General features: G+C 50.1%; 3 protein-coding genes across 5 annotated transcripts in view; 2 read left to right on the forward strand and 1 right to left on the reverse strand.

Annotated features, from left to right (window-relative positions):
• LOC141916920 (uncharacterized) overlaps positions 1–2,777 on the forward strand; it is a 137,094-nt gene extending 134,317 nt beyond the window's left edge. The window contains exons 4-8 of the mRNA XM_074809836.1: positions 43–299; positions 475–560; positions 939–1,054; positions 1,531–1,639; positions 2,159–2,777. Of these exons, the coding sequence (XP_074665937.1) occupies positions 43–299; positions 475–560; positions 939–1,054; positions 1,531–1,639; positions 2,159–2,552 (962 nt within the window). The 3' untranslated portion in view covers positions 2,553–2,777. The remainder of the gene's footprint in view (positions 1–42; positions 300–474; positions 561–938; positions 1,055–1,530; positions 1,640–2,158) is intronic.
• A 540-nt stretch (positions 2,778–3,317) lies between these two features.
• Positions 3,318–8,319, forward strand: LOC141916925 (uncharacterized). Of its 3 annotated transcripts, none has more exons than XM_074809849.1 (13): positions 3,318–3,565; positions 4,009–4,134; positions 4,246–4,340; positions 4,477–4,623; positions 4,777–4,931; positions 5,224–5,371; positions 5,686–5,823; positions 6,010–6,186; positions 6,531–6,686; positions 6,782–7,300; positions 7,678–7,780; positions 7,941–8,003; positions 8,121–8,319. In XM_074809849.1, the coding sequence occupies exons 2-13, from the start codon at positions 4,017–4,019 to the stop codon at positions 8,252–8,254; spliced, it is 1,953 nt and encodes a 650-aa protein (XP_074665950.1). In that variant the 5' UTR covers positions 3,318–3,565; positions 4,009–4,016; the 3' UTR covers positions 8,255–8,319. The 3 variants fall into 3 exon arrangements, with proteins under 3 accessions (XP_074665950.1, XP_074665952.1, XP_074665951.1); XM_074809851.1 differs by having other exon boundaries at positions 7,199–7,300; XM_074809850.1 differs by lacking the exon at positions 4,009–4,134.
• A 14,108-nt stretch (positions 8,320–22,427) lies between these two features.
• Positions 22,428–26,378, reverse strand: LOC141916921 (E3 ubiquitin-protein ligase RBBP6-like). The gene is made up of 3 exons (XM_074809837.1): positions 26,213–26,378; positions 23,144–23,243; positions 22,428–22,512 (listed from the first exon to the last, which is right to left on the reverse strand). The coding sequence occupies exons 1-3, from the start codon at positions 26,376–26,378 to the stop codon at positions 22,428–22,430; spliced, it is 351 nt and encodes a 116-aa protein (XP_074665938.1).
• Between the last annotated feature and the right edge of the window lie 1,580 nt (positions 26,379–27,958).

The raw sequence follows: 27,958 nt of genomic DNA on the forward strand, positions 1-27,958 counted from the left end.
ACTGGGTGAACGTCTCCACCCCTCTCGTGTGGTTTTTTTCAGGCAACAAGGAGCTGGAGCCCCTCAAATACTCCAAGGTGGCCGCAGCCGCCTCGGTGTCCCGGCAGAAAGCGGCGGGCTGCATCCAGGGCACCGTGTCCCTCCTCTCTTACTGCCTGGGGAAGGGGGAGAACGTTGCCTTCGTCCTGAGGGACATCGGGGTGCTCCTCATTGAAGGCAAAACGGTGCAAATGAAGTTCTACTACGACTTCCTGGTGATGTTGTCTGGGAAGGAGAACTTGGAACAAGTGATTTTCAAGGTCAGTGATTCTGTTTCTCTGTGGCGCACGTGGGCAGTCCCATGGCGGTGGCCCGGCAGGACACGGCCAGGTGAGAGTTGATGGTCCTACCAACTCTCCCTGCCTTGAGCTTCTCCAATACGGCCTCACAGCCATGTTGAGGACATCCCACCATCTTGGAGCTCCTCCATTGCAGGTCCCCCGGCTGCTGGACATGGTGGTGTCCCGGATGGTACCTGTGGCCTCCCTGAGTTTCTCTGGCCATGTCGTCATCTTTCCCGAGTGAGTACGTTGGCGGCTGTAGCCGCTCTCAAGGTGACATTTGCTCCTTGTGACCCCACGGGTGTCCTCCCATGGGGACACCCGGCAGTGACTCTTGATGTCCCCAGGCCGTGGTCGCTCCCATAAGGCAGATTTGATGGGTAGGACCAAGGAATTTAGGCAACACTTCCTTCCCATGGTGGCCTGGACTCTTTGCTGGGTGACTCCTTTTCCCAGGACTGTGCTTGGGGATGGGGCACGGTGGACTTGGGGAAAAACATGGTAGAGTTGGGGAAAAAAACAGCCTTTATGGCAATACCAAAATCTCCCGGTGAGCACGGCGAGTGGCAAGGGCTGGTGGTGCTCTGGGTCACGGCGGTGTCTTCTCCTCGTTCCCAGGCTTGAAATGGAGTTTGTGCACAAACCACCTCTCAGGGCTCTTCTCAAGACCTCGAGACAAGTCCCTGGCGAGGATGAGCAGACGAGAAGAGAGTTTCTGCCACCTCTTGGACAAGGTAAAGCAGCTCCTGGCTCCTTTCCACAGTGCGGGCAACCAAATTCTGTCATTTGACTTGGAAATCACCGGCGCTGAGTGTCAAAGGGCTCCGACTTGTGCCAAAGCTTCCCCCCAGCTCGGCACAGCCGTTTGTCCTAACGACTCATTGGCTTCACCAACACGGAGCCCCGGGGTGGGATGCACCCAAGGGTGTGGTGGGAGGATGGTGATCCAAGGCCGCCTCCTCCCCGCCAAGAAACGACCCCCCAAAAGAGTCCCTGTCACCTCCCCACTCCCTCCTTCCACACCGGGAGCTGACAACGCCGTCGCAAAACCACAGCAATGGGGAACTGGGGGCAGAGAGGCTGCGATGGCGGCTGCGAGGGGAGCAGAACGGCCCTCTTGGACCTTGGGGAAGGGGCCGGAGCACCCCTGCGTGTCACCGGGGCCGGCAGCGGCCCAGCGATGCTCTTCTGACGAGGTTTCTCATCCCAGTTCCAGTGGGATGTCCTGGGTTCGCTGCTCCAAGCTCGCCTAACCAGGAACCACCACAGTTCCGGGAGATCACAGGGCAGAAGAGGAAGAAGATAAAGTCTTCGGTCAGGTGAGGCTGAAGGCTCAGGGCTGGGGATCTGCACAGGGTCGTGTTGCCCAGAGAGGTGGTGGATGCCCCATTCCTGGGAACATTCGTGGTCAGGTTGGACGGGGCTCGGAGCGACCTGCTCTGGTTGAAGATGTCCTTGGCCGTGGCAGGGGTGGGGTTGGTCTAAAGGGACCTTTAAAGGTCCCTTTTAACCCAAACTATTCTGTGATTCTATGATTTTCTGACCCAGCCAGAGCCCATTCCCCAGCCCCAAGCACTCGCCGCCCATCACCGCCCATCGGAGGGGTGGGATGGGGCTAGTGGGACCCCCAGTTTCACAGGGCTGGATCTTCTCCAGCCCTTCAGGAGAGCCCCAGCGTGGCCTGGGGACACGGGGACAGCCGTGTGTCAGCCGCGGGGCCCGGCTCAGGGGGTTTTGTTCCTCACAAAGAGGCACAAAGAGGGTCATGGGGGGCAGGATGCGGCCCCAAACCCAGCGTGTGCTCAGGTAGAGACCTCTCTGCCGTTGTGTCCTTCCAGGCAGCAGCCGGTGATCCTGGGGGATTCCTCTGGAGAAAAGCAGCCTGGGACCGGCCAAGCCAAGGGCAAAGCTGCGCTCAAAGACCGAGCGTCAAAGCAGAGCCGAGCCCAAGCGCAGGCAGCGACGGCTCAGAGCTGCAGAGGAGGAGGAGGAGGAAAAGGAAAAGGAGGATGGGGAGGACAAGTAAGACGAGGACAAGGAATGGTGGAAAAAATGCTGGCAGCTGCAAAGACCCGGAAAGCCAAGCCCTCCCCTCCTCAGGAGGCCTCGTACTTCGGAACACCCGTCATAGCTGTTTTGTCGACGACGAGCTCTGAGGCCAGCCTGCTCGAGGAGGCCTCCTGCGATGGGCCCCAGTGGCCGCTACGGAGGATAAGATGGAGAGTGTTGTGAAGTTTCCTCCTCAGAACTTCTGGCCGGTGTTGCAGTAACGTGGGAAAACGATTCCGGACGTGGAACTCCGAGGCCAACCTGCTCGAGGAGCCCCTCGATGAACACCCGGGCTTTGGGGCACCCAATGGAGGGATGAGGGGACCCGGCTCCCCGCGATGCCTCGCGCCGAGGAGCAGATCTCCCCGGGCCGGAGAGGCCCTGACTGGAGCCATCAGGAAAAAGAGGAATAAAAATAAAGGGGGAAAGTTGCAAAAGGGCGTCGACTTTTTTAATCGGTTGCAACCGCAGCAGGGGGAGAAGGGTTTGGCAGTTGGCCAGTGGCGCTGAGATCAGCCCAGCGTGGTCCCATGGGAGGGGCCTTCCCCAGGGACCTTTGCCATGGCTGTGGGTTGGACTCGATGATCCCGAGGGTCTTTTCCACCTGAATGATTCTGTGATTCTGTGTGAAATGAGGAGAAGAAATTTTAAGGAGCCAAGCGATCGACATTGTGCCCAGCAATTGCTAAGCCAATCTAATGAATGCTCCTAACAAATGGTTCTGACACACTGACCCGATCTGCCGTTATCTCAACCCTTCGAGCCCCACGCTGGGCACCAAAAAGGACTCTCGTGGTTTGAACTCGGTCGGAGCCAAACACCACGCAGCCGGTCGCTCCCCCTCCCCCCGTCGGGGGAATGGGGCAAGAGAGTGGAGGGACACACGGAAAACTCGTAGGTTGAGATAAAAAAACCAGTTTAGTGATTGTAGTAAGCAAAAAAATAACAACAATGGAAAGTACAAATGGGTGATGCACAAGGCGACTGCTCACCACCCACCGACCAACAGCCCGCTCCCGGCCAGCGATCCCGGCAGAAGGAAGATGCCGCCGTCACAAAACACAGCACTGCGGCTGTGCTCCCTCCCAGCTCGAGAAAATGAACTATCCCAGCTGAAACCAGGACACTGCTGTAGCAGATTAAAGCTACTCTGGGAGTGTGGGAGAGAACGGGAGACAGGCGAGCAAACGCTCCAGGTGAGCGCAAAGTAGAGACGGGGCAGTCTGGAGTGTTTCTGTCGGGATCGAAGCAGAAGGTCCGGGGGCCGTGCCGGGGTGTGTGAACCCTCTGGGACGAGCCGGGGGGTACGGGAAGGTCCTGAGGGGACATGATGGGGGGCTGGGGACACCCCGAGAGGAGCCGTGGCCCAGTGGCGAGCTGGGTCCCTACCCCCTGCAGTGGAACCCCTGCCCCACCCAGCCTGGGTGACAGGTCACAATGTGACCCCCCTTTGTGACACCCCTTTGTGACATCACTCCCTGTCACCCCATGGCACCGTATTTAAGCAGCGCAGCCCCGCAGTGTCTGACAAGACAGGGAAGGGACAGGGCAGGAGCGCAGCGAGGAGACTCCTGAGCACAGCCCACGTCTTTTCCCGTCACTCCCTAAAGCTGAACCCCCCCCGCTGTCCCTCACCCAGTTTTGAGGATGGCAGAGAGTCCTCCCAGCAGCCCCAGGGTGGTTTGGGAGGAGGTGGGGGCTCCCCAGGAGAGCAGCTCTCCGCTGGAGCCCTGCGAGGTGACCACGGTCCTGCCGCTGCAGATCGGTGAGTGAGGGGGCCGACGCCAGGACCCCGTTTCCCCCGTTTCAAGCCCTTTGGGAGGCTGGTTGGCCAAGATGGCTGTTGTCTTACCGACTCTTCTGTGTTTCCATGTAGTCGAGATGCTGCCAGAGGAGATTCCAGAGAAATGGGGATGGGATTCTGAGAGCACCTGGTTGCTTGCTTCACTCGACAGCAGCGACATGACAACGGTAACGAGCTCCCCCCTCGCCGGGACCCTTGTCCGTGGCATCGGCTTGTGCGAGCAAGGGGACCCAGAGGTGGCCGAGCTGCTCAGCCAAGCTCAGTGTCGTGACACATCTTCCCCCCCCGTCCCTCCACCCATAGGTGTTTGACGAATCCCTCCAGCCTTCTCAGAACACGGATGTTCTCGTGGCCATCGAGGCCTTGACGGCAGACGATGTCCACGACAGGCAGATGGGCAGCGACATCGTGGACACGGCCATGACAGACCCGGCGTCCTGGCTGACGGATGTAAGTGCCCCGTGGCTGGACTGTCCTTCCGTGTCAAACCGTGTCAAGTCTTGTTCTTCCTGCCCTAACCCGGCTCTCGGGCACCCGAAGCCATGTCAAGGCGGCAGGGAGGGATGGGAAGGGCAGCACCATCCTCACCCATGTCCCCTCCAGGTGCCAGAAGTCCTGAGATGCATCCACACAAACGTGGAGCAGATCCGCGCGGAGCCGGCCCGGCGCAGCCTGGACTCGCTGCTGCTGCTGCTGACCAAGTGGCGTCCCAGGGAGGTGGTCAGGAGCCTGTTGGTCATCTCTCCAACGTGTGACAGGTAGCGGCCCCGACAGCCTTGAAGGCTTCTTCCCCACGGGGAGAGTGGCCCAGAGACTCTCTGGCTGCCAGACCCACAGAAAACTGTGGGATATCCCCGAGGAGCAGGGCTCTCCATCCCACCACGCTTCCCACTCCGGCCAGAGCCGGCCAAAGCGGAGCCCCTGCCCCATGGGGAACAGAACCTCACCCCCTCTGCCTCCCCGGGCACCCCGAAATGAGGGGGGTAGGCAGGGCCGGGGTCTGGAGGAGCCGAGGCAGCTCTGCTGACCGAGTTGGCTCTGGCTCCGCAGCGCTGCCATGGCCATGTGGGAGGTGATGATCTCCGTGCCCTGGGCTTTGTGGAGAGTCGTGTCGGAGCTGCTCGGTGTGCTGCAGGACTGGCGGCTGCGCAGGGTGTTCAGCTGTGCCGCGGACGACGCCTGCATCTACCCCTTGGCTGTGAGTGACCACGCTCAGCTCCAGCGCTCTGCCTTCCTCCTCCTCCTCCTCCTCCTCTTCCTCCTCCCAGACCCCCGTGCCACACATTTGGGCGCACCCGATGCTGATTTGGCCACACCAAGCCTGTCCCAGCGCAGGCAGCGCTCTGCCTTCCACCCTGCCTGCATCCCCCTGCCTGGCTCTGGCCCCGGGACAGAGAGGTGGGGACTCTGAGGTGGCTTCAAGGGGAGAGGAGACCCTTGCCACAGGCTGTGCCTGCGCGGGGAAGGGAGCCCCACAGCTCTGCTGGTCTCTCACCACTGTCTCCATTTTAGCTGCTGGTCAGCGCTGTCATTGACGACAAGCAGTTTGCTGCCCTCTACGAAACCCAGAGGTACCTGAGGTGTCCCAGCCCGGTGATGCTCTCTCTCGTGCTCGCGGGCCTCATGACACTCTCAAAAACATCCGAAACGGTGAGTGGGGGGTTGGCAAGGGGAGCCAAGTTGGTAGCCGGGGCCTGGGGGATGCGGTGGCTTGGCCCTGGCCAGGAGGATGCAGGCTGACGGCTCCAAGCACCCTCCCTGCTCTGGAGGGGCTGGGGGTGCCTGGGGCGGGTCTTTCACCACTTCACAAGAAGGTGACCGGTGTGTTCCGTACAGGCCAGGAAGATGCTGGTGCTGCTGCCCGACATCATGGAGAACCTGCCGGCAGCCAACAGCGATATCAGGATGAAGGCCCTGATGCTCTTCGTCAACGTGATTCCTCACATGAAGAGGGAAGAGGCCAACATCATCGCTCTGAGGCTGACGGAGAAGCTCCCGCTCCTCTTTGATGATGTAAGGCGGGAGGCGGAGCTGAGGCGATGGGTGAAGGACGTTCAGCCCGGCCCTGCGGGCAGCATTTGGGCAGGGATGTCCCCCTGGCTCCTCTTGCGTGGCCTTTTGGGGCTCTTCCCACTCTCCTTCCGTGGCCTTTCCAGGCTATTCCCCTCCCCGCTCCTCTTCCGTGGCCTTTCAGGGCTCCGGGGCCGTTGAGCCGCAGCTGCAGGTCTGGCCGACGGCTCCTGCATTCAGGATCCGACCCTGGGGCAGCTCCTCTCCCCCCAGCCACGCTAACGCCCCTGCTCCCCGTGGGCGAGGAGCGGCTGATGCTGAGCTCCCTCTGTCCTCCTCCCTGCCAGGAGTCCAGCCGGGTGCGGGAGCTCTCCATCCGCCTCTTCGAAGACGTGATGAAGACCGCGCTGGGGAGAAACACCAAAAAAATGGTGAAGAAAGTGCAGGGTGCGCTGCTGCCGCTGTTCTTCCACACCAACGAGAAGATCGAGAGCGTGGCCAAGGTCAGAGATCAGTGACTGGTGTCACGGGGAAGGGCGTGTTGACACCACAAGGGTAGCCTGGCTGTGAGGGACAACGGGATTGTGTGTCACCGCAGGGTCCCGCTGCGCCGGTCCCACCTCCACCGGCCTCCTCCCCCCTGCTGCTGAGCTGGAGGGGGAGGTGGGGGCCCCCCCAGCCCAGAGGAAGGGTCCCTGCAGCCCCAGCACCAGCAGGGCTGGAGAACTGGGCACAGACATTTCCCTGCTCAGCAGCGGCCTGTGGCCACCGAGCACACGAGACCCCACGGACTTTGTGTGCTTTGAGCCCCCATCCCTGTCCCCCAGGGCTGTGCCCAAAGACCCCCCGGGTGTCAGGGCCAGCTCCCAGAGCGCGGGATGGCCCCAGGAATGAAGGGGGATCCAATCCCGGGATCACCCCGTCCCCGCAGCTCAAAGCCAAGCCCAGAGGAGGAGGATGCCAGGTCTCCTTCCCTGGGCTCTGGTGCCATCTCCAAGCCTCTGCTTCTCCGCAGGCTTCCTGGGACACCCTCCGCGCCTGTGCAGAGTTCCTGGGCTGGAGGAGGCTGAGCTTCCTGGCCGAGACAGGGCAGACACCCCTGATCGGAGAGTACTTGGTGAGGACAACCCCCAAAGCCCCGGGCTGGGCTGGACGGGGGCTGCAGCCGTGTCGTGGGGGGGGCTGTGCCGCTCTGCATCGCCGCCCTGCTCCAGCCCCGCTGCTCCAGCTGCATCCTCCTTCCCTGCCCTCCAGCACGCCGCCCCCAAGGGCTCTTCTCCAGGAGACCCCGGCCCATCTGGGCCCTGGCAGCGGGATGGAGGGGTCTCAGCACCCCCAGCCCCCTCTGCCTGTGGCTCTCTCTGGCCCTCAGCCCCACGGGGCTCCTGGCTGGGAGACGGGAGTCACTGGGAGGGAGCGGGGTGCTGGCAGGAGGGACTGGTCCAGATGGCTGCGGAGGGACCGTACCAGCCCCGTGCCCTTGTGCTCCCTCAGATAACGCACAAGAGGAACAGCGCGGACGAGTATCTGCTCCAGAGCCTGCCCTACATGGAGAACCCTCAGGCCAGCGTGCGAGAGGCGGCCGTCAGGTTCATCGGTGAGTTCCCGGGGACCCGTTTCTGGCCGCCCGGCCCCAGTCCCCACTGGTGGGGCTCGCTGGGAGTCTTGCTGCTTCCCAGCACCCTCGGGTGCTGTCCTTGCTGGGGGACAGCCCTGCCGAGGGGGAGCAGAGCTCTGACAGGAGCTCTGTGCCCCAGGGCTTGCTGCGCGGCGCCGGAGGATCCTCAGGCTGGAGAAGCTGTGGGAGATCTGCCAGAGTGGTGAGTAGGGGCAGTGCTGTGCTGGCGGGGGCTGGTGGGGCAGGGGACAGAGCCTGGGCTCCTGGGGTCTCTGCGGGCAGGGGGGGTTCACCTCTGCTCTGTTTCCTTCTCTCGCAGCCCTCCAGTCCTTGGAGAACGACGCTGAGCACTCCATCAGGTGCCTGGCAGCTCAGACCGTCCTCATCCTGACAGCTGTAAAGCAGAAGCCAAGGTCAGGATGGAGCCTGCGGTCGCTGTGGTGCTGCGCCTGATGACCCTCGGAGATGTGCAGTTCTCGGGGAAAGGCCGTACTTCAATAAATTTTTTTTTAAATCAAGCTGGAGCAACAAGCCCAGTCCCACAGTGTCCTTCCCACGGGGAGCCCCCCAATCAGTGTCCCTCTGCCGCTGCCCCCAGGGCCGCACACCCGCACCCGGGGTGTCCCGCGAGACCACAAAGCCCGGAGGGAGGAGGAAGAGGATGAGGGAAGCTTTAGCCCATCCTGCCCCTCCCGAGGGGTCTCAGGGCACAAAAAGGCACCCCCACGCCAAGCTGGCACGTCGCCATTTGTCCCAGCACCAAAATCCTCTCCTGTACTGGGGAGCTGGGCTGGTTTTGACTGGGCACTGGTCGGTTGGTGGTCAGCAGTTGGTTTCATTGCCATCACTTGTCCTCCATAGGTTTCATTTCCATCTCTTTGCTAATTTTTCCTTTTCATGACAATTTATTATTATTGATGTTACTTTAGTTCAGTTATTGAACTGTTCTTATCTCAACCCACCACTTCTCTCACTTTTCCAAAGGTGCTTAGTTGCCGACTGGGGTTAAACCACCACGCCAAGTGGCAATTTTGCCTTCTCAAAAAACCCAAAATCACTTCAGGTACCAGCAGCACCCTGCCTCTCCGCAGCACCCGAGGGGTGCAAACCCCGACCCGGAGCAGACACCAGCCCTGTCCCACCTGCTTCACACGGCATCCCTGCAGCCACAGGCACCTCCTGAAAGGGGGGAACCTGTGAGAGCAGTTTTGAAATGTGTTTCCATGGAGACCAGGCAAGTACAGAAAAGAGATTTCACAGGATGAAAACCTGTGTCTCCTGGTTTGGGTGGGTTTAGTTTGTAAGCGGCCATCTGCTTAAGTATTGTCTGAGACCAAAATGCCAGCTGCTTCACACCACAGACGAAAGGCAGCGTACAGCAGAAAGGCACTGAGGTCATCTGCCTTGTGCAGATAAATCTTGATAAATTTCAGTGTGTCACCTGAACAATTTTACAATTATCCCCAGGTGTGCAGTAACTATAGCTATTAGCATAATCATTGACCATGAAATTTAGTAAACGTGAAGCATACTATATCAGTACCTCCCCACATTGCATCAGTTGCAAGATTTAAAGTCCTACCTGTCTTTTCAAAATTAAACCCACTGATATGTTATTTTTCATACACATTAACTATCAGCAAGCTTTTACTGGGAGCTGTTTTCTATCACTCGTCTTTTCTCTGCTAATGCCCAGCTATCACCGGAAATCTCATCACATTGGAGAGTTCACTGAAAACTTCTTATTGTAGCCAAAAAGTGACATAACTGGGCTGTAATGTATTCCACAAGTCATTCTGCTGATATTTTATAACTGATACTAGCTTGTTCTGATTCTTCTGAGAATCAAACTCTTCTGAGATGGGAACAAATTATATATTTACGCTACAATGTTTATTTGTCTTTACTATAAAAGCAATAAAAACAAACACATATAATAAGGAATCTCTCTACATAGAGGAAAGAGGACCTACAACCTGGCTCTCAGAAAAATCAACCCCAAGAACAAAACCAACAGAATCATCTTAAAAGCCACCATTGTTGGAGTTTGAACCCCATGTCCCAGCAGGGCAATTAAAATCTACCCCACGCAGCTTTCACAAGAAAGATACACTCCGAATGCCTCTGTAAACTAGTATCCATTAAAAAACTTAACACACTGAAAGCCCTCACAAAGAATATAATGCTTCATGGGTACTTACATAACACAGGTTTTGCTGGTAGCTTTAACTCCTCCAGCAGGGATTCTTCTAACAATTACTACAAGTTCTTAGGAATCGGGGCATTATCATCTGTGTATTCTGAAAACAACATCAATACAGAAGAAAACATTAGTCAATTCATAAGAATATATATTAATATGTAATTACATAGCACTTCAGAGAACACCTTTACAGATATAAAGGCAAAATTTTATATGTAACATCGTGCTTGTATTGTCTCAACACACTAACAGGACCTTTCAAGAAACCTTCAGGTTTGAGAATCAAACACAAGCAGCAAAATATTTTTCGTTTTTTTGGTAGTTCGAATGCAAAATGGTCTCAAAGGTCACTAAAGGAGAGTCTGCTAATGCCTGAGGTTCTTTCCTGACCTAGCTTAAGTTGCTTTTGCTCCTGTTAGGCTGCACACCCAAGAGATCTTTGGAGAGAAACAAACCACAGCAAAGTCTCACCTGCATAAACCAGACTCTAAAGTCTGACCAGCTTGCCCTGCAACAAAACTGCACTCGGCTAAAGCATGAAAACTCTGCGCTGTTGCTTTCAGAGCTGTTATGTAAAAACAATTCACCTGTGCTGAGAGTGCTCAAGACTGACAGAAGAGAGCCACCATCTCTATTTCTTGGAGCTTCATCCATCAACAGCCACACTGTCAGCTGCTCAGTGCTGTACACTCAAATGGAAATGAAACTGGCAGTGCTGGAGTTCGGATCACAGAAATATGGGGTTTTTTTGAGCTTGCTTTCACAAGTAAGGCAGAATTGGCTCAAACTAACTCATTTCACGTTATTCCGCATATGTTCATTAGCATCATTCCTCCTCTCAAAGTCCTTCACCCATTTAAGATTTCCTTACAAACATGTCTGATCTTTTAGTTCCTAAGAAAAATTGATCAATGTCAAGAAACTCCTAGGAAAGCCACCAGTGTGCAGTCCAGGTTAACATCTCCCCGTGTACCCACAGGAGATAAATAAAAGAGGAGATGAAGGCAATTTCTCTCCCATATCTCCTCCCAAGTGCTTTGAGGTAACGGTTACACTCAGAACAGGGAGAGGCAGAAAATCCAGCAACTAGACCTCTTCAGGTTCTGGCCTCCTCATGGCTGTCAGGAGGTGAAGGGTGTCACTGCAGAGAAGCTTTAGTGAAAGAGACACCTGCTCCTCAGCAACTGCTGCCAAATTGTAACTCTCAGCCAACTAATCTCTGCCGTAGCTGAGCTAGTAACCTACGTATGGAAATCCTCTCCCTGCTAACCCCTGGGATCATCCCATCCATCTGGAGAGGGCAGTGCAGATCCTCCCGATTCCTCTAGCCAGCCTGCTCCTCCGTTAAGGACATGTAAAGCAGTTACCTGGAAAACAAACGCCTGCGCTCCTTTGGAGTCTTTTTATATTCCATCCGTTCCTGAATCACCTGTAAACTCATCAAGTCTGGACTTCTTCTTTTCCCTGTTAAAATAAGTTTGACCTTTATTACAATTACAGCTTGACCTTTATCACAAAAAGACACCAAGAAGAAAAACATGGCCAGTATGAGAAAATGCAGACTGCTTGCAGATGCAAAGCTGGACATGCTATTTAAGCAAAACCAGTTTAGAATTCCTACAAGTCTTAGGGAAAGTTTTAGGATGACATTTGTCTTGTTTTAGTTTTGCATGTTCACCATCTGCACCGAGAAAGTCTATTGGAGAAAACACTGTCATTTTTGCTGATGTCAGATGCACTCGAGTGTAACTGCCGTCCGACAGGCCATCGAAACACAAACATGAAAAACAGCCCAACTTCATTGGGCCAAACCCCCACTCTTCTTTAAGTCTCGTTGTGCTCTGTCAAACTCCTCCCTAGACAAGGGAGGCCAAAGGCACCCTGCTGTGTCAGAAATCGCAGCAGGACCAGGGGAGCGACAGTCCCCTTGTCCTCGGCTCTGGTGAGGCCGCTCCTCGAATACCGTGTTCAGTTTTGGGCCCCTCGCTACAAGTCAGACACTGAGGGGCTGGAGCGCGTCCAGAGAAGAGCAACGAAGGTGGTAAAGGGTCTAGAGAGCAAGTCCTGTGAGGAGCGGCTGAGGGAACTGGGGGTGTTTAGCCTGGAGAGAAGGAGGCTGCGGGGACACCTCCTTGCCCTCTACAACTACCCGAAAGGATGTTGTAGCAAGGTGGGTGTTGGTCTCTTTTCCCAAGTAACAAGCGATAGGAGGAGAAGCAGCGTCCTCCAGTTGCACCAGGGGAGGTTTAGATCAGCTGTTGGGGAACATCTCTCCACTGACAGGGTTGTCAGCATTGGAACAGGTTGCCCAAGGAGGTGGTTGAGTCACCATCCACGGGTAGATGTGGCGCTGAGGGACATGGTTTAGTGGTGGACTTGGCAGTGTTGGGTTAACAGTTGGACTCGATGATCTTAAAGGTTTTTTTCCAACCTCAGTGATTCTACAATTCTCTAAAGGAGGTGCTTGTGTCATTGGGATGGCATTTGAATGAGCCATTGGAACTGCTGCTGGTCCTCAAGCTGGTGACGTGTCTGCAGGAGCTGGGGGATATCCTGGAGGAGGGAGAGTGCACCCAGCAGGCGGAGCTGCCCAGGTGGAAACTGAGGAGGAAACGGTTGTGGTGGTACCCCCGGGGGAAGAGGAAGTGCGGGGGGTGGTGGAGGATACAAGGGAAGTGGAGGCACAGGCACAGAGAGCGGTGTTGATGCTGGTAGTGCTGGGGCCTGAGTCCTTTGGGTACGTTCACTGTGCGGGCGTCCTCGATTTGAGCTTCTAAAGAAACCCCAAAACACGAGTCACTGTTTGTTACACTCTGCCCTGATTTTAAAGAGGAAAGCAAAAGCAAATGGAGGAGGAGCGTTTCTCCCTGCTTTTTGTTCATTTGAGACTATGCTCATTTCTTGGTCCTCATACCTGCCTTCCACATCCTCACCCCCAACAAATCCCTCACTCTTCCCTTCTTATAGTCAGTTTGGCAACTGTGGCCAGAGGCTGCCCGTGCTAAAAGAGACACGTGCCAAGCGCTCTTCTGCCACACCTTGACACGCTTAATACTTCACAGTTCTGATCTTCAAAGTACTGCACAGACATTAACTCATCTTCTCTCAAACTTCTTTTAACATCTTCCGCACACGCTTCCTAGGTTGTTGCCTCATGGTGACATCTTTGGCCTGTTCTTGGTCCTGAATTGTTATTTTTTGCTTACTGAACTTGAGGTATTAGACGATCTGTGGGATGGACCCTGGTTTTTGTTTTGACTTATCTTTAAGATTTTATACACACAATGCACCCTTACAATCGATCTATAACACAGAGGTACCAAAAGGAAGGACTAACGACGCTGCAATAAACCAAAAGAGACTCCTCTCTCTCCAACCGAGAGAAAGCAGCTTGGCTACTTGAGATGACTAAATAGTAAAATAACAGCCTTGCCTTTTCCAATAGTTTGCTTAATCAGTATTAGCTAAGTTGTCAAAAAAAAGAATATTGGAGGCTGATTTCTATTGGGAAATCAATTTCTTCAGCCCTATTCAGCCAGTAATCAAGAGGGTGCCTTTCCATCTAATCCTTTAATTATGTTTCATTTATATATGTAATTATGATTGCCTCAGAAAGACTTCATTCTTCAGAGTCCTATTTTCAATCATGTACTGGAGTTTTATTTTAAATAATCTTCCTGAGAGCACAGATCCCCTTTGTGAAAGACAATTCAAATTAAGCCATTTAAAAATTAATTACCAGGTGTATTCTCCACAATGATCTGTGCGTACTTATTCCCTTATAAATCAGCTGTTGTGTCCGTTATGTGTTACAGCCTCGTTTAACAGGTTACAAGCAGTGAAGTGCTAAGGCTTGGACAATGGGCCCAAGCCAGAGTTGACCTATAGATGAATCCTGTACATTTTATAACTGATAACCATTGTGCCAATAGGTATTATACTAAGTTATAGCAAACCACCTATTCTGATGTAAAAGGTGGGAGTATTGAAGCCTGAGCAACAGGCCCTGAACTGAAACTGCTAACTCCATGTGTAGTCATTAGTGAAGTATGCATAGAAGATGTAGCTTAAACATCATAAAACATGTCTATCTTGAATGTATCCTTATATTTCTTTATGTGTGAGCAAGATAACAAGGCCACAGAAACAGTTGTCTGGCCTTGTGACCTTGCTCATAAATTAACTAGATAAGCAGGGAAACTCCCTTAGCTTCTCCCTTAAGCCCTGGCCAGGCTCTGGGGGGAACCTAATGTGAGATGAAAACCAGATATTTCCGCTTAAAACAAAGGTGTCAGCTATTCTGGCTTACTGATTTTTAGGTATATAAGGCTGGGCCCGCTCACAGCGACTTTGGAAGCCTCACCTACGGGTGGAAGCCCTGCGTAGGATTTCCCACTCGCCGGGACAGGCTCAACAAATCCTCGCTGTAACCGGGGCTGCCCAGCGACTGCGGGTCTGGATCATGGTAAAATATGCAAGTGGTGATGGATCTTCCTTAATCACTGTTCTCTCTCTCAAGTAGCAATGATGTGATGCATTACCCTGTATTGTCGTATTTTTTAAGTGCACTATTCTGTCTTTTCTTACTGTATGTTTTCTGTATTATTCTGTTATATTATTTAGTTATTTCTAGTAAAATACGCCTGCTCTTTTCACTCTGGTGTCTGAGTTTAATTGATATCCCTGATCAGCAAAACAAGCAGCAATATATTGAATTTCTGTAGCATACTTACAATTCCCAGTCTGGTCTGCCACTTGCTGAGCGAATTTTGCCAGCTCTCGTTGGATGACCTTTTGGCATGGGGAGAGAAAAAAAATCCCCTTCAGTTTACCTGACGATAATTTTTTAAGAGAAATTTGTAAGTTACGGTTACTTACCAGTTGTGGGTATTGATTGTCCTTGGTACCCCAGAAGACTCGGCAATGCTGGCTGTCTCAGTCCAGGAACCTGATAGCCCTTGTGAATCAGTGCAAACAGTTGGAAAATAAGCTCGACTAAAACACAAGAATCACTGCATATGGTGGAAGAAAACCTACCTTCTCTTCCCCCAAACCACGGATTGACAGGGGGGAAGATTGATGACGTTCCGTGGCAGCCACCAGTGCAGCAGGAGGGGCCAGAGCCACGAGTGCTGGTGGAGGTGCTGGTGGCTGCTGCTGCTGCTGCCTCTGCTTACAGATCCTCTGTGCATACCCAGTTCCATTTTTGAAGTTGTTCACAGCCTAGAGGCAGAAAAACATTTACAAAGAGGTAACAATAACCTTCTGTAGCTCTATGAACAAAAGCCTCCACAGAGTAAAATTACTTGTGTATTCCCATATATACTATCCATCCTAAAATAAACCAACACACGGATATATTCAGATTAGATGTAAGGAAGAAATTCTTCCCTGTGAGGGCGGTGAGGCCCTGGCACAGGTTGCCCAGAGGAGCTGTGGCTGCCCCCTCCCTGGAAGGGTTCAAGGCCAGGTTGGACGGGGCTTTGGGCAACCTGGGCTAGTGGAAGGTGTCCCTGCCTGGGGCAGGGGGGTGGCACTGGATGGGCTTTAAGGTCCCTTCCAAGCCAAACCATTCTGTGATACATGAACGCATCCCATTAAACACTGGTGTTACTGACTGGTAGCTCAGACTATCTGTACGTAAAGCACTCCGGTGTTAACACTGAATTTAAACTGAGGCAATCCTGTCAAACACAAGTGTGACCTGAATTTGCCGGATTGTCTCTCAAGAATTGTCAGCTTCTGTAACAACAGGGAATGTATTTGCAAAGTAAATTTAGCCTTATTCCATTTAGCCTTAAGGAGATGTAAATTAATATTTTCTTCCCTTTCAGCTAACGGACTGACTAGACTTTTCTTACAAACAGTTTATCTAAAAGTCACTGCATTACCTGGCGTAGGCACTTGTTGGCAACTGAAGAAACACCTGCCTGATGACACGCTGGGCATGTATGTTCCTCAGAGTCCAGTAATGCTGTTCTAACACCTGGGTCTAATCAGAATCATCAGAATAGGTTTTAGCTAAACTAAGGACATTGTTTGGGTTCTAATCAATTATAAAGGCCTGTAGATGGTTAATGGGTGAATATGGTCCTGAATGAGAGCATGAAGCTATAAATGTTCAGCAGTGTAAAAAATTTCTAGTATGCAGGAAACAGCTGCCCAGTTTTGCTATTTCACTATTGTAACATTTGAAGATGTAGAGTTGGCCGTGCCTTGATGTTCTGACTAGTCTGTTCTCCACTGTCCAGCACAGTGAGAAGTCACCAACCTCAAGGTTCATGAATAAGACACATCTCCAGAAACCATTAGTAGGTTCAAGTTCTGATGGTTTTAACTAACTCTCCCGTGGAGAAGAATGTGGATTAGATGCCTAACAAGCCATTTGCTGCAGACCACAGTAAGTCACCAGCGTTGGCTCTATAGTTTTGTATGAGAGAAAGGACTGTGCACAAACTCAATGCATTTGATAACTAACACTGTAATCAGCTGCAGCATTACGCACTCTTCTCGTACTCATCCTTCTGCATGGAAAGAGGATTTAACTAGATGCATAAAAAGGGAAAAAAGCCTTCTGCCTTTGTTTTTTCCTTTCTACAGGAAGAGTCCTTTCCTACTCGGGGTACACTTAAGTATTAAACAGAGCTGGTAACAAAGGAATGTTATGATCTTTCTGCTGTCAGAAGAGCAGGTGTGATGTTTTGAATTAACAAACATGGGAGTAACACATTCGTCACAATAACTGTTTCCACAGCAGGGAATAATAACTGCATCAGTCATGATTTCTTTACAAATGAAACATAAGTGCTCCTCTGGAATAGGATCATCTGAGGAGGAGGAGGAGGAGGAGGATGGCTCCTCTGGTAAAAAGGAGGCTTTTCCTTCTTTCATCTGGCATAAGCTTCCCTGGAGGGGGAATGCGGAAGGAAAAAGAAAAAAAGTTAAAGATGGGTAAAGAACTTTCCCAAGCTTTGGATTTTATCCAATGAAGACAGTAGGTGTCATTCTCACTCCACATTAGCCTTCAAAAACGCAGGCATTTAGTTTAAACCACTTTTCTATAGCCAGAGCACTAGAAAAGGGGGGGGGGGGACAATTTTCCTTCTCCAGAACTCTTCCATTCATTGGATCAACTAAGAAATTAGCTCAGACTAGAGAAATCATTTTCTGACAGCTAGAAACCAGGTGAAATGAATCCCACCTCTCCTTTGTCAGAGGGTAAATGTCAATCGCAGGCTCAGGATAAAGTCAGTCTCCGCCTAATTATGTTTTATAAATGGAATAAATCTATGTTAGAGCTTCTGCAAAAGGAGATCCATGACAGAAAAACGGAGGTGCTCCAAGTGCATTTTAGAACAGCCACTCTTGTCAGCACACAGCAGGATTTTCTTAGTTTACAGCAACAGGAAAACATCCCTCTGCTTCACACATGGGACCTGATAAATGTCAGAGGGGGAGGGAATCTCAGTCCAACAGTTGTTTGTTAAATTCTGCAAGAAGCCTTAGAAAGATAAACCAGAAGCAAAAGGAGCTTTCAAAAAGAATGACATCACTGTAAACACGACTGAAATGTTTTGCAGAAATACGGATTCTTAGCATACCACAAGCTTAACCAACGTTCAGGGCCATGAACAGCAGGACTGTCCTATTTTAATATTAGAAATCATCACAGATTTTAAGGTTAAGATACAATGACAGTGCTTCTTCCCCTGTAAGACGCTGGCCAGCTTGGTGGCATTGCCACTCAGACACTGACATGTGGCTTCTCTCCTTCACTTTTTGGTCAGACCAGCTAATTCCATACTCACGCATTAATAATTGGTATTGCATATCTTCCAGTCTTCGTCAGCATAGCGCCCTTGGTATTGGGATCTTCCACCTCCACCATGAAACTCCTGGGAATTCCTGTGCACTTTTTAAGTCTGGGAACAGACTCAAAATTACTGTCCTGTTAAGAAAAGAAATGCAGACATAGCTCAAGACCCACACTTAAAATGACATTTCAACCACTATTTTAAGCAGGAAAAGCCTTTAATCCTCTCCTTTTACCTAGCCTAAGGGTTGTTCGACTGAAATACTCTTTTTCCTAAATGAATACAGCCAGGATGCTCCAAAGGCTCGAGCAGTGTTCTGAACTCAGTCGACATTCCTTGGCTTAACTTCAGGGTCCTTAAGGGTGAAATATCCCTCAGCTCCCCATCCCCTCAGAGGAGAGGCACAAACCCCCTCCTCCTCCAAAGCGCAGTTCAGAGGGAGAGCTTAATGCAGGGCTCTGGATCGGCCAGTGGGGACACTGATATTCACCATTTACAGATGAAGGTTGAATGCATACCTCATGCATATACGTTCAGTGAGTAACGTTAAATGGCATGAATACTCAACCAGAGACTTGTGCAATTATAACACGCGAATATTCAATAGATGGGGTCAAGAGAAATGGCATCTTTTTCTACAAAATACTAAAAACTGCAAACTGTCATTAAAAAGAGTTAAGATGAGAAAATTTCGCAGTAACATTAAAATATATAAAAATCTGCATTAAAGTTCATACATATGTAATGACTATGACCTCGAAGAAAGAAAATTTCCCATTGAAAATTCCAGCTTTCCCTGGAATTTTGAAGGGCTTTGCACCACTGCCATAGAACCTCTGTATTTCAGCCCAAGAGAAACAATTCCTAATAGGGGTATTCATGTAACTGCTGCGTAACTGCCAAGGTAAAACAAGTAAAACCCAAGTGACACCAGAAGCCCCCCACAATCTTACCCCATTTGTTGGGCAGTGCCCAGGTTTTCCACAGCGAAAGCAAGTATAGGACGGTGGAGGTGGACCCAAGGGTTTCTTCACCTAACTAAAAGTTTTTTGGGAAAAAAAGAAAATGGTATGTATGCGTCTCTCTTGTTCCAACAACATCTCTACAATGTTTCCATAGTCTTCAAAGAACAGGTAGGACTTTGCCAACACTTACTTGATTGGATCGTACTGACAGCAAGACTGGATCATCATGGCTTGTATTTTCTCTTCCTCGGAAGCGTTGGCTTCAGCCAGATTGCCGGTCTGTTTAACAGGTATTATTGGACACGCACATTAGAAATACATTTAAGCTCCCCCAGCCAAAGACTCACCCAACCCTGTAAAAAGCAGCCCAGCAGTAGCTGAGGTTGCACAAAAGCAGCTGCTTCTATGAGCCAGAGTTGTCCCAGAGATGTTCTGGGGAGCCCTTACGACATCACATGGTGTCTCTGTGCCTGTTAACCTGCTTGGAAGGAGCATTCTTGGGCACTCAAAACCTGAGGCTCTGTTTTACGTTACATAAAGACTTGTGTAACCAATCCAAATGTCTTCCAAGCAGACTGAAGCTCTGCGTAGAAAAATATTACATTATCCAGTATTTTAAAATGGATTCTTGAGCTCCAGAGTACTTGAAGGAGAAAATCTCCGCTGTACATTTAATTGAGAGAGATGTATGCAAGTATCAGTGTTTACATTTTGCAGCATTAAAAGGACATACAACTTAAGAGTCAGGGAAGTTGCTTTTGCTCACCGAAATTCAGCTTCAGACACAGAAGCATTAAGAGGAATCAAGCTTTTTATAATTCCTCAGCAAGACAAAAGATTCTTTTCAGCAGGAAATTGCCCATGGTGTGCTGTAGGCAGCCCAAACCGCATGTCCCCTGCCTACTCACTTCTTCACGTTAAGTGATTTAACTACGGTCAGCACAACCTGCAGGTTTTTTCCTGTTTGTTGTGTCCTTCTAACACACAAATTGTAATAGAAACCTTATGCAGAACTAGATCTTTAAATTATCGAAGCCAGCTGATTTTTTGTAAGTAGCATTTGTTCAAATGTTCTCATTACACACTAGTCCAGATCCCAGCAGGGTCTAAGGGAGGGATGTAAAGGATACGGACATCCAAGCACCCAGCATTCAGACCAACCACTCATGGTTTTGGTTTTATATGCATTCATTCGCAAAAGCAACCAACTAGTTTCAACAGTTTATTAAATGGTTGTTTCATAGACACAACAGCAACATAATCCAGATCGACATCTATGAAACCCCTTCTGCTACCATTTACAGAAAACTGTACTGATACTTGACTAATTTGTTTAAACCCAAACAGTTTACAAGACACATCCAAACCCCACAAACCATTACTAGGCACAGACCATAATTCAAATATGGGATTTTGCACAAGGTAATAATAAAGCAGAAAACTTTTCAACACATTGCCTCCGTGCCAAGCCCGTCTGCACTGAGGAGGTTGGAGTGTAACAGTTTGGAGCTGCTTTACGTTACGTTCCTGCATTTTTCTGAAATACGTACATTTTCTCAAAAGCTTAAATGTGTACAGCACTTGGACAGTTTTTCACATTTTATAGTCAAACTTCACGTGAGTTTACAGAACCAAGGACATGTTCAGGGACAGCGCTAATGGAGACCAATTTCTTCTGGTGACTGCCTTCCAAAGTAACTGTTGGGGTTTTTTCCCCAAATGTACACAATTTAATTCTGCAGTGAGAGAGGGAAGAAGAGAGTGGAAACAGATTTATCTTTCTTGGAAAGGAACCCCAGCCTTTATTTTCAGAAGAAAGAACTAGCTCCTCCACATGAGGCCCTGCCTCCTCTATACTTTAAGACCAGTAATTTGACAGGCTCACACTACGCCTTTTCACAAAGTGCAACCACTAGTGCTTTCCCAGACAAAGTTACACATTGTTGAGCAAAAATGCAAGCAGCTCCATAGCAAACCATGGCATTACGACAGCTTCAGAAGGCCACCTCTGCTAATATGCCACACTCACACATTGGTATATTCCTGCAAACAGTTAGGTACATTTACACAATTTACGCAGTCTGCGTTCAAACAAATTAGGGTGTGTTGTCCACTCTCCATAGACTACAAGTTATTAAACTATGCAGCATTCAGGGAGTGGATCTATAACTGCAGTGACTAGAAACTCAACAGTAGCCACGCAATTGTCCGTGTTACACAAACGCTTCTATTTTGGCTGTTGCAACCCCCCCCTGAAATGTCCATGACTTGCAGCCAGTTAAATTCTTCTGTGAAAATTGTGTCAGTCTCCAACACAAAATTAATGAAAGGTCTGAGAAACAGTAAACAGCTCCTGAAGTGCTGCTTCTTTATGTCTTGAAGATGAACAATAATGCAACATGACATTGAGGGACTCCCCTTCTATCCTCCCAAACTGGGAACTACTCTTCACAGTACAAGATCTAAAAATATGAAGCAAGTGGGTTTTTTGTTGTTGTTGTTGGTGGGGTTTTTTTAAGTCTTTGACAAGAATATACACTTACCTTAATGAGCTGGGCCAGAGGAGTGGGTGCAGAAGAGTCCTCAATCCGTTCACAAAAAATTAAACACATATTCAAGTTGTACAATCAAAACATAGCAAAAGTTAACCTCTACTGTAGTCTGAAAGTCTGCACTACATCCTCCGAGTGTCACGGAAAGAGACATGTCCAACCTAATGTAAGTGTATTGGTTCAAAACAAAGTCCACACCTATGACAGCTTCAGAGGGCCTACGTGGTTCATGAGAAGCAGCTAAACTCGGTGCGCTGGGTTTTAGATATTTGCATTTGCAGACAAACTATGAAACTAAACTGTTTCATTGGATAAAACGGAAAGATCCAATGCAGAACTTAGGAATGTCACTTCAGGTAGCAACATTTAAACTCACAGCAATCCGTTAGAGACCTTTACGTACTCAGAGGGGGCCAAACAATAGCACTTCAGTTATACAGCTTTATATACCCAAGTGTTTCAGGACACGAACAAATACCCAAGTATTTCAGGACACGAAAAGGAATCTTAGCTGCACAGAACTGTCGTCAAAACCTATGGGATACGTTGATTTTGGTATTTGTTTGAACCGCCAAGTCAAAAGTAAGAAACAGTACCAAGTGCAACAACAATGGTTTCTCAGTGCGTTTTGATAACATCTTCCCAAACTGTTAGGCAAAGAAAGTATTTAAGAACAAAAGCTAAGTGATACAATGTGAAAATGGCAAAAAATACACTCCAAACAATATTAATTGCAAGAAACAAAGAGCACACGACAGCCTATCCAAACATACTAGCTCTAGACAGACAGATGTAGAACACAGCACCATTGAATTGTGCAAACCTTGAACCTACCTGATCTAAACCCAATCCTACATTATCCGTACAACACAAAGTCATTCAGGAAATATTCCAGCATATTCAATATGAAACACAATGCATCACTGGGCACAAATACCAATATTCACATTAGAACTGTGCAAATGATGGCATTACTCAGTTTTCACTGTGCCGTGAATCAAATACATGGTCACTACAACATATACTATGTCTTACTGCAGAACAGATTAAGTTAATGTTTGGGAGATTAATACAAGGCTACATTGTTTAGAATTATGTACAATGTGTAGAAAAAAAGTGTGAGATTGTGTTTTTACATACCGCTTTTGGTGTTCCACTCACTGGCTCGGTTCGAGTTCTAGAGGAAGAAATAAAGGTGATGAGAACTTAGAACAAAGCACTTGTACCCAACCAAAAGCAGGGAAAACAGATTATAAAACCTGAACATCAAGACATTATGATCTGATAGTCTAGTGAATGTGGAAATGTATTTGTATACATAAACTGTTCTCTCTTGGCACATTCAGTACAACTAAAAAAAAAAAAAACCAACAAATCCCATTTCTAGTTTGTCAGCAATTACTGTCAGACTTACAGCTCTAGAACACAACAGTGCCAGAGGAAGTCCTCAGATATTTTGTCTCTGCTGTGTAAGTATCAAAACGATGAAGTCTGTGCTACAGCTTTGTGCTCTTAAATAACCAACCATCCAAATCACGACCCTTGGTCTTTCCTCTGTAGCCAGTGTGCCAGAAAGCCAGATCTGAGGCATAAGAATACCTGCCATATCCCACCCCGCCTCCCCCAGATGCAAGACACAGTCAAACACTGACAGACTCTTCTGAGAGGGGAACATGCATATCTCTCTTTACTGTAAAAGCAATAAAAAGAAGAAAGATACACTCCGAATGCCTCTGTAAACTAATCTCCATACAAAAAGTTAACACACTGCAACCCCTCACAGACTACAATGCTTTATGGGTACTTACATAACTCGTGTTTTGCTGGTAGTTTTGACTCCTCTAAGAGGGGCTCTTCTAACAATCACTGAGGAGTTCTTAGGAATCAGGGCGTTATCATCTGTGTATTCTGAAAACAACACCAATACAGAAGAAAACATTAGTCAGTTCGTAAGAATGTGTATTAATCTGTAATTACATAGCACTTGAGAGAACCCCTTCACAGACATAAAAGCAAAACTTTATATGTGGCATGGCACTTCTGTCATCTCAACACACTAACAGAACCTTTCAAGAAGTCTTCAGATTTGAGAATCAAACACCAGCAGCAAAACCTTTTCCATTCTTTTCAAACAGTTTGGATGCCAGCAGCAAAATGGTCTCAGAGGTCACTAAAGGAGAGTCTGCTCATGCCTGAGGTTCTTTCCTGACCTAGCTCAAGTTGCTTTTGCTCCTGTTAGGCTACAAACCCGAGAGATCTTTGGAGAGAAACAAACCACAGCAAAGTCTCACCTGCATAAACCAGACTCTAAAGTCTGACCAACTTACCCTGCAACAAAACTGCACTCGGCTAAAGCATGAAAACTCTGCGCCGCTGCTTTCCGAGCTGTTCACTAAAAACGATTCCCCTGTGCTGCGAGTGCTGGGGACTGACAGAACACAGAAGAGAGCCGCCAGCTCTCTGCTTCTCGGGGCTTCATCCATCGACAGCCACACTGTCAGCTGCTCAGGGCTGTACATGCGAATGCAAACGGAACTGGCCGGGCTAGAATTTGGATCACAGAAACCTGAGGGGTTTTTGAGCTTGCTTTCACACGTAGGGCAGAACTGGCTCCAACTAAAGTGGTATCTCCTCTCTTAAGCTAGTTTGAAAAAGCCAAAGGGACATGAATTCTTTCAAACCACTTTTTGCAGAGCAGAGAGACTCAAATGAAATTAATTACGAAGACAAGTCTTCTGAACAGCCTTTGAAACCAGAGTGTGCCTGAAGGTCTCCATGCTTTGCCTTGGCTTACACCGTGTTCATCTGTTGAAGAGGAGGAGCTACCTGAGACACTTTGACTGAGTGAGCCTCAAATGTAAAGATCTCTCCATGAGTGAGCCTCAAATGTAAAGACATCTCCATGAGAAGGGTTTTTATATTGTACTTACGCAAGCTGGATATGACTAAATGTTTTAAAGCACCATCAGCAGCCATGCCCTGTAATCTGCCTACAGTTTTAACCACTAAAAGCCCTTACCTTTGGAGGCCGAATCAGAACGATGGCCCAAAAGCCAAAGTTCCTGTGAAAGTACTACTAATGACAGAACCCGAAGCTTTTACAGAAGTCATACCCTGAAACCAACGCCTAGAGCTCTGCTCAAATGGGGAATCTCACCATGACACAGCCACCTGTCAGGAAAGGCCTGAGAGGGGACTTTTTGATGTCGGAGGAGCTCAAAGAGCACTGAGGCCGACAAGCAACGGGGAGATGATGGCAGCTGCAGCTCTGGAAGCCCAAAGCAGCTGTTTCCACCTGCTGAACAGAGTCATACAGAGTGTTCTTTCTGGTCCAGATCACAAACCACTGGACTGAGATTTCAGAAGCACAGGATAAGTAACAGTGGCTCCACAAAAAGGCAGGAGTTTGCTACGCCTGTGCCCAGCTGAGGGTTGTGGTAGGTCTGCGGAGGATTGCAGGTGGCAGCACCTGTCCTCGAGGGAGGCTGTGTGTATGAGGACAGCAACCAGTGCACTTATTCGCCAATTCTGCAAGCCTGCAGAGGTCAGCTGGAACATGTACAACAGGTGTATGATGCAAAAAGATGAATGGGTCCTCTTTTTGTATTTTATGACAATTCATTGACCATTAGAAGAGAAGCATTGACATCTGCCTTCTGAATAGACTGTCTGCATGCAGATATATATAGATAGAGAGAGGGATGCTTGTTTTCAATCCACTTGTGAAGTGCACAGGGAGGAGACCTCCAGCCATCTAATACCAGACTGATAGAAAAATGAATTCCCCTTAAAAGTCAATCAGTACACATTTAAATGGATCAACTGAAAACTGAAGAGTGGCAATACCCTGGTGAAGTAAAGGCTTTACTTGCACAGGACACTTATCAGGGCACATATTTGTATGTGGGACTTGAAGTATCCCACCAGCTGGGTCACCAAGGCAGAGAATTTGTGGAAGAGGGTTTACAAACAGCGGAGTGCGCTGCCGAGGTAGTTCTGTGAAGGGACCTGACACCTGTTGGCTTTCATACATTTATTTTTCATTCACGTCAATTAATTGAGTTCATTTTGGTGATGAAATCTGTGTCGGTGATGAAATCTGTGTCAATGATGAAATCTGGTGAAGTCAAACAATGTAGACTTAAAAGTTAACTTTTTTGTTTTTAAATAGGAAAGAACTAAAGCTGAAGCACTATTCCTGAAGTCCCTGGAAATGTCTGTTTGCTCCCTTTGAATTTAACAGCTGCCAGCTTAGTCTAACAGCTCTCAGACAAAACTGGCATCTGCCAGCAGGAGCCTGTTCCCCGCAGGCAGCAACATCCCGTGTAGCTGCGGGGCCTTGGCAACTACCAGTGTCACTCTGCCTCGCCACGACTCCACATCTGCAGATTGAGCAGCGACATCACGCTCAACAGGGCTACTTTTCACACTTGTCCAAGCAGAGCTCCAACAGAAATGTTCAACAAAGCTGGAGCCAACACCATTGTTGATTCCTACTCCCTTCTAGCACAAAACTTGTTTTACTGCCAGTGATGGCCAGTAAAGTGGCTTCTGGCCTTTGCAAGCACTAGACATTGCACATTGACCATGTAGTCTTCTACGCCCGGCTCCGTGTCTAACAACAGATCGGAACGGCTCTGTGAGGTCCCCACACAAGCCACAGCTACCGATGGTGGCCGAATCGCACTGTCCCTTCCCACCCCACTGAATCGCTGGCACCGCTTGCCCTCCCGGTTCCCCGCACGCCGGTGGGACAGGCCCCAGGCTGACTCAAACCACGTGGGGACAAGCCACAGAGAGCAGAGTGTGGCTCCCGCAGGCTGCGGCCGCCGCCAGCCGGGCAGTGCCCGAGGCCCCGTGCCCGCCGCCCCACGCACCTTCTCTGGTCTGGGTGTTGCTGATCTGCAGGTTGCAGGTGGCCGCCTTCAGCTTCTGGCGGCCCATGATCTGGCGCTTGAGGTTGCCAAGGGAGATGTGGAGGCCGCTGAAGGTGACCGTGTCATAGCACAGCTGGGAGGACAACTTGTAATGGACGCACGGCATGGCTGCGCCCGGTGACGCCTGCTCCTGACAGCGTCTGCCGTGTGCGGCAAGTGGTATCTGCCAGCCCCTGGCCCCCGCCCCTGCAGTGCCTCCAGCCCGGGGCCCTCAGCAACGGAGCTGGGCTGCGGTGGCAGCACCCACCCGGCTCCTCCTGGCAGCCCGGGCCAGCAGATGAGTGATGGGGAGAGGTCCCACGGCCCTGGCTCAGCCTCTGCTCCCTCTCTTGTGGGCAGCACTCCCAGGCCCCACCACTCGCTGGGGCGACTCGGGTGCTGCTGCCTCAGCGCTCCACCGAGAGGCTTCCTGGCCACCAGCAGCACAGGCTGCGACCACCACCACCACTGCCACTGCAGCGTGTCACCGCAGACTGCCATGGAACAGCCGTGCCCACCCCACGTGCATCATGACCTGGCGCATGGTGACAAAAGGCCCGTTGTCCTGTCACCCCCCAGGGTTGTCCCTGACCAGTGTCCCTCCTGTCACCCCCAGGCCTGTCCCTGACCAGTGTCCCTCCTGTCACCATCCGGGCCTTCACCACACAGCATCACCTCCTGTCAGCCCCTGGGCCTGTGGTGTCCCTCCCAACAGCCCTGGGCCCATCACCGCCTGACGTCCTGTCACCCCCCAGGCCTGTCACCGCCTGGTGTCCCTCCTGTCCCCCCCAGGCTGTGACCACCCGGTGTCCCCTCCTGCCAGCAGGCAGCCAGGGCACAGCAGCCTGGAGGAGAGGCAGCGGGCTTTGCCATGTGGCGCTCGGCTGTTGGTGCTGCCGGGCCGGCGAAGGGAGGGGACGTCTCAGGGTGTCTGAGCGTATCTTGTTGCACCGATGAAACGTTCACTCCAGGAAGCCAATGGCCATTTACGTTTATTGCCATAAACAAATGTACTTCGCAACTGTGGCACATCCACAGTTGCTTGAACTCTGGAGAGGAGGACTGAAAAGTAAGGAATGAAGCACTAGCATTTGGATGTGCCCCCAGACAATATTTCTTGCTTTCTCAGTCATCACAGCTGCTGCTGCCACAGCCCTAGCACATGAAATCATGCCTATAACGATGAGCTCGAGTTCTGCTGAGTATATGCTAGGGCTTGCAGATGTTTCTGGGCCAACTGGCTATTCCTTTACGTTCATGTAAATATAATAAAAGGCTTGTTATAGTCTGGCAGGGATACCGAGGGAGCTTCCATGCCTGCCTGGCTTAGATCTCTAAAGCCTTTTGGGTTTCTGGAGTCAGGAAACCCTTTTGATTTCACTGCTGTCCTCTCTATCTAAGGGACAGTTATTGTTGTTACTTGTGTCTGTTGTTCTTTCCTGTTAATAGTGATTTGGAAGCTTAGGTTTTAATACGGGAGCCTTGTGCTTATAAGCTTCTGGTGGAATATGGATGATACGTGTTCATTCCAGAATTCAGCCATAGCCTCAGTCCCAACTACAGCAGCAGAGGCAAACAAGCCCGGCGGTTGGATATGCACGGAAAGCCCATCATCTCCTGGAAATCAGCTCTGCAGGGTCTGTCCCGTTGAACTCCCCGTGGTACAAGGACAGCATCTGTGTTATGAGCTTTCCCTGAAGAAGGGAA

The sequence above is a fragment of the Strix aluco genome, chromosome 32 (assembly GCF_031877795.1).
Source record: "Strix aluco isolate bStrAlu1 chromosome 32, bStrAlu1.hap1, whole genome shotgun sequence".
NCBI lineage: Eukaryota > Metazoa > Chordata > Aves > Strigiformes > Strigidae > Strix > Strix aluco.

Coding starts and splice junctions, on each gene's coding strand:
- LOC141916921 (XM_074809837.1), bottom strand. CDS start 26,378: ATGCCGTGCGTCCATTACAAGTTGTCCTCCCAGCTGTGCTATGACACG. Junction 23,244..26,212: donor CAACACCCAGACCAGAGAAG/GTGCGTGGGGCG, acceptor TGTTGTTTTCAG/AATACACAGATGATAACGCC. Junction 22,513..23,143: donor ACCAGCAAAACACGAGTTAT/GTAAGTACCCAT, acceptor TTCTTCCTCTAG/AACTCGAACCGAGCCAGTGA.
- LOC141916925 (XM_074809849.1), top strand. CDS start 4,017: ATGGCAGAGAGTCCTCCCAGCAGCCCCAGGGTGGTTTGGGAGGAGGTG. Junction 4,341..4,476: donor ACAGCAGCGACATGACAACG/GTAACGAGCTCC, acceptor CTCCACCCATAG/GTGTTTGACGAATCCCTCCA. Junction 6,687..6,781: donor AGATCGAGAGCGTGGCCAAG/GTCAGAGATCAG, acceptor GTGTCACCGCAG/GGTCCCGCTGCGCCGGTCCC.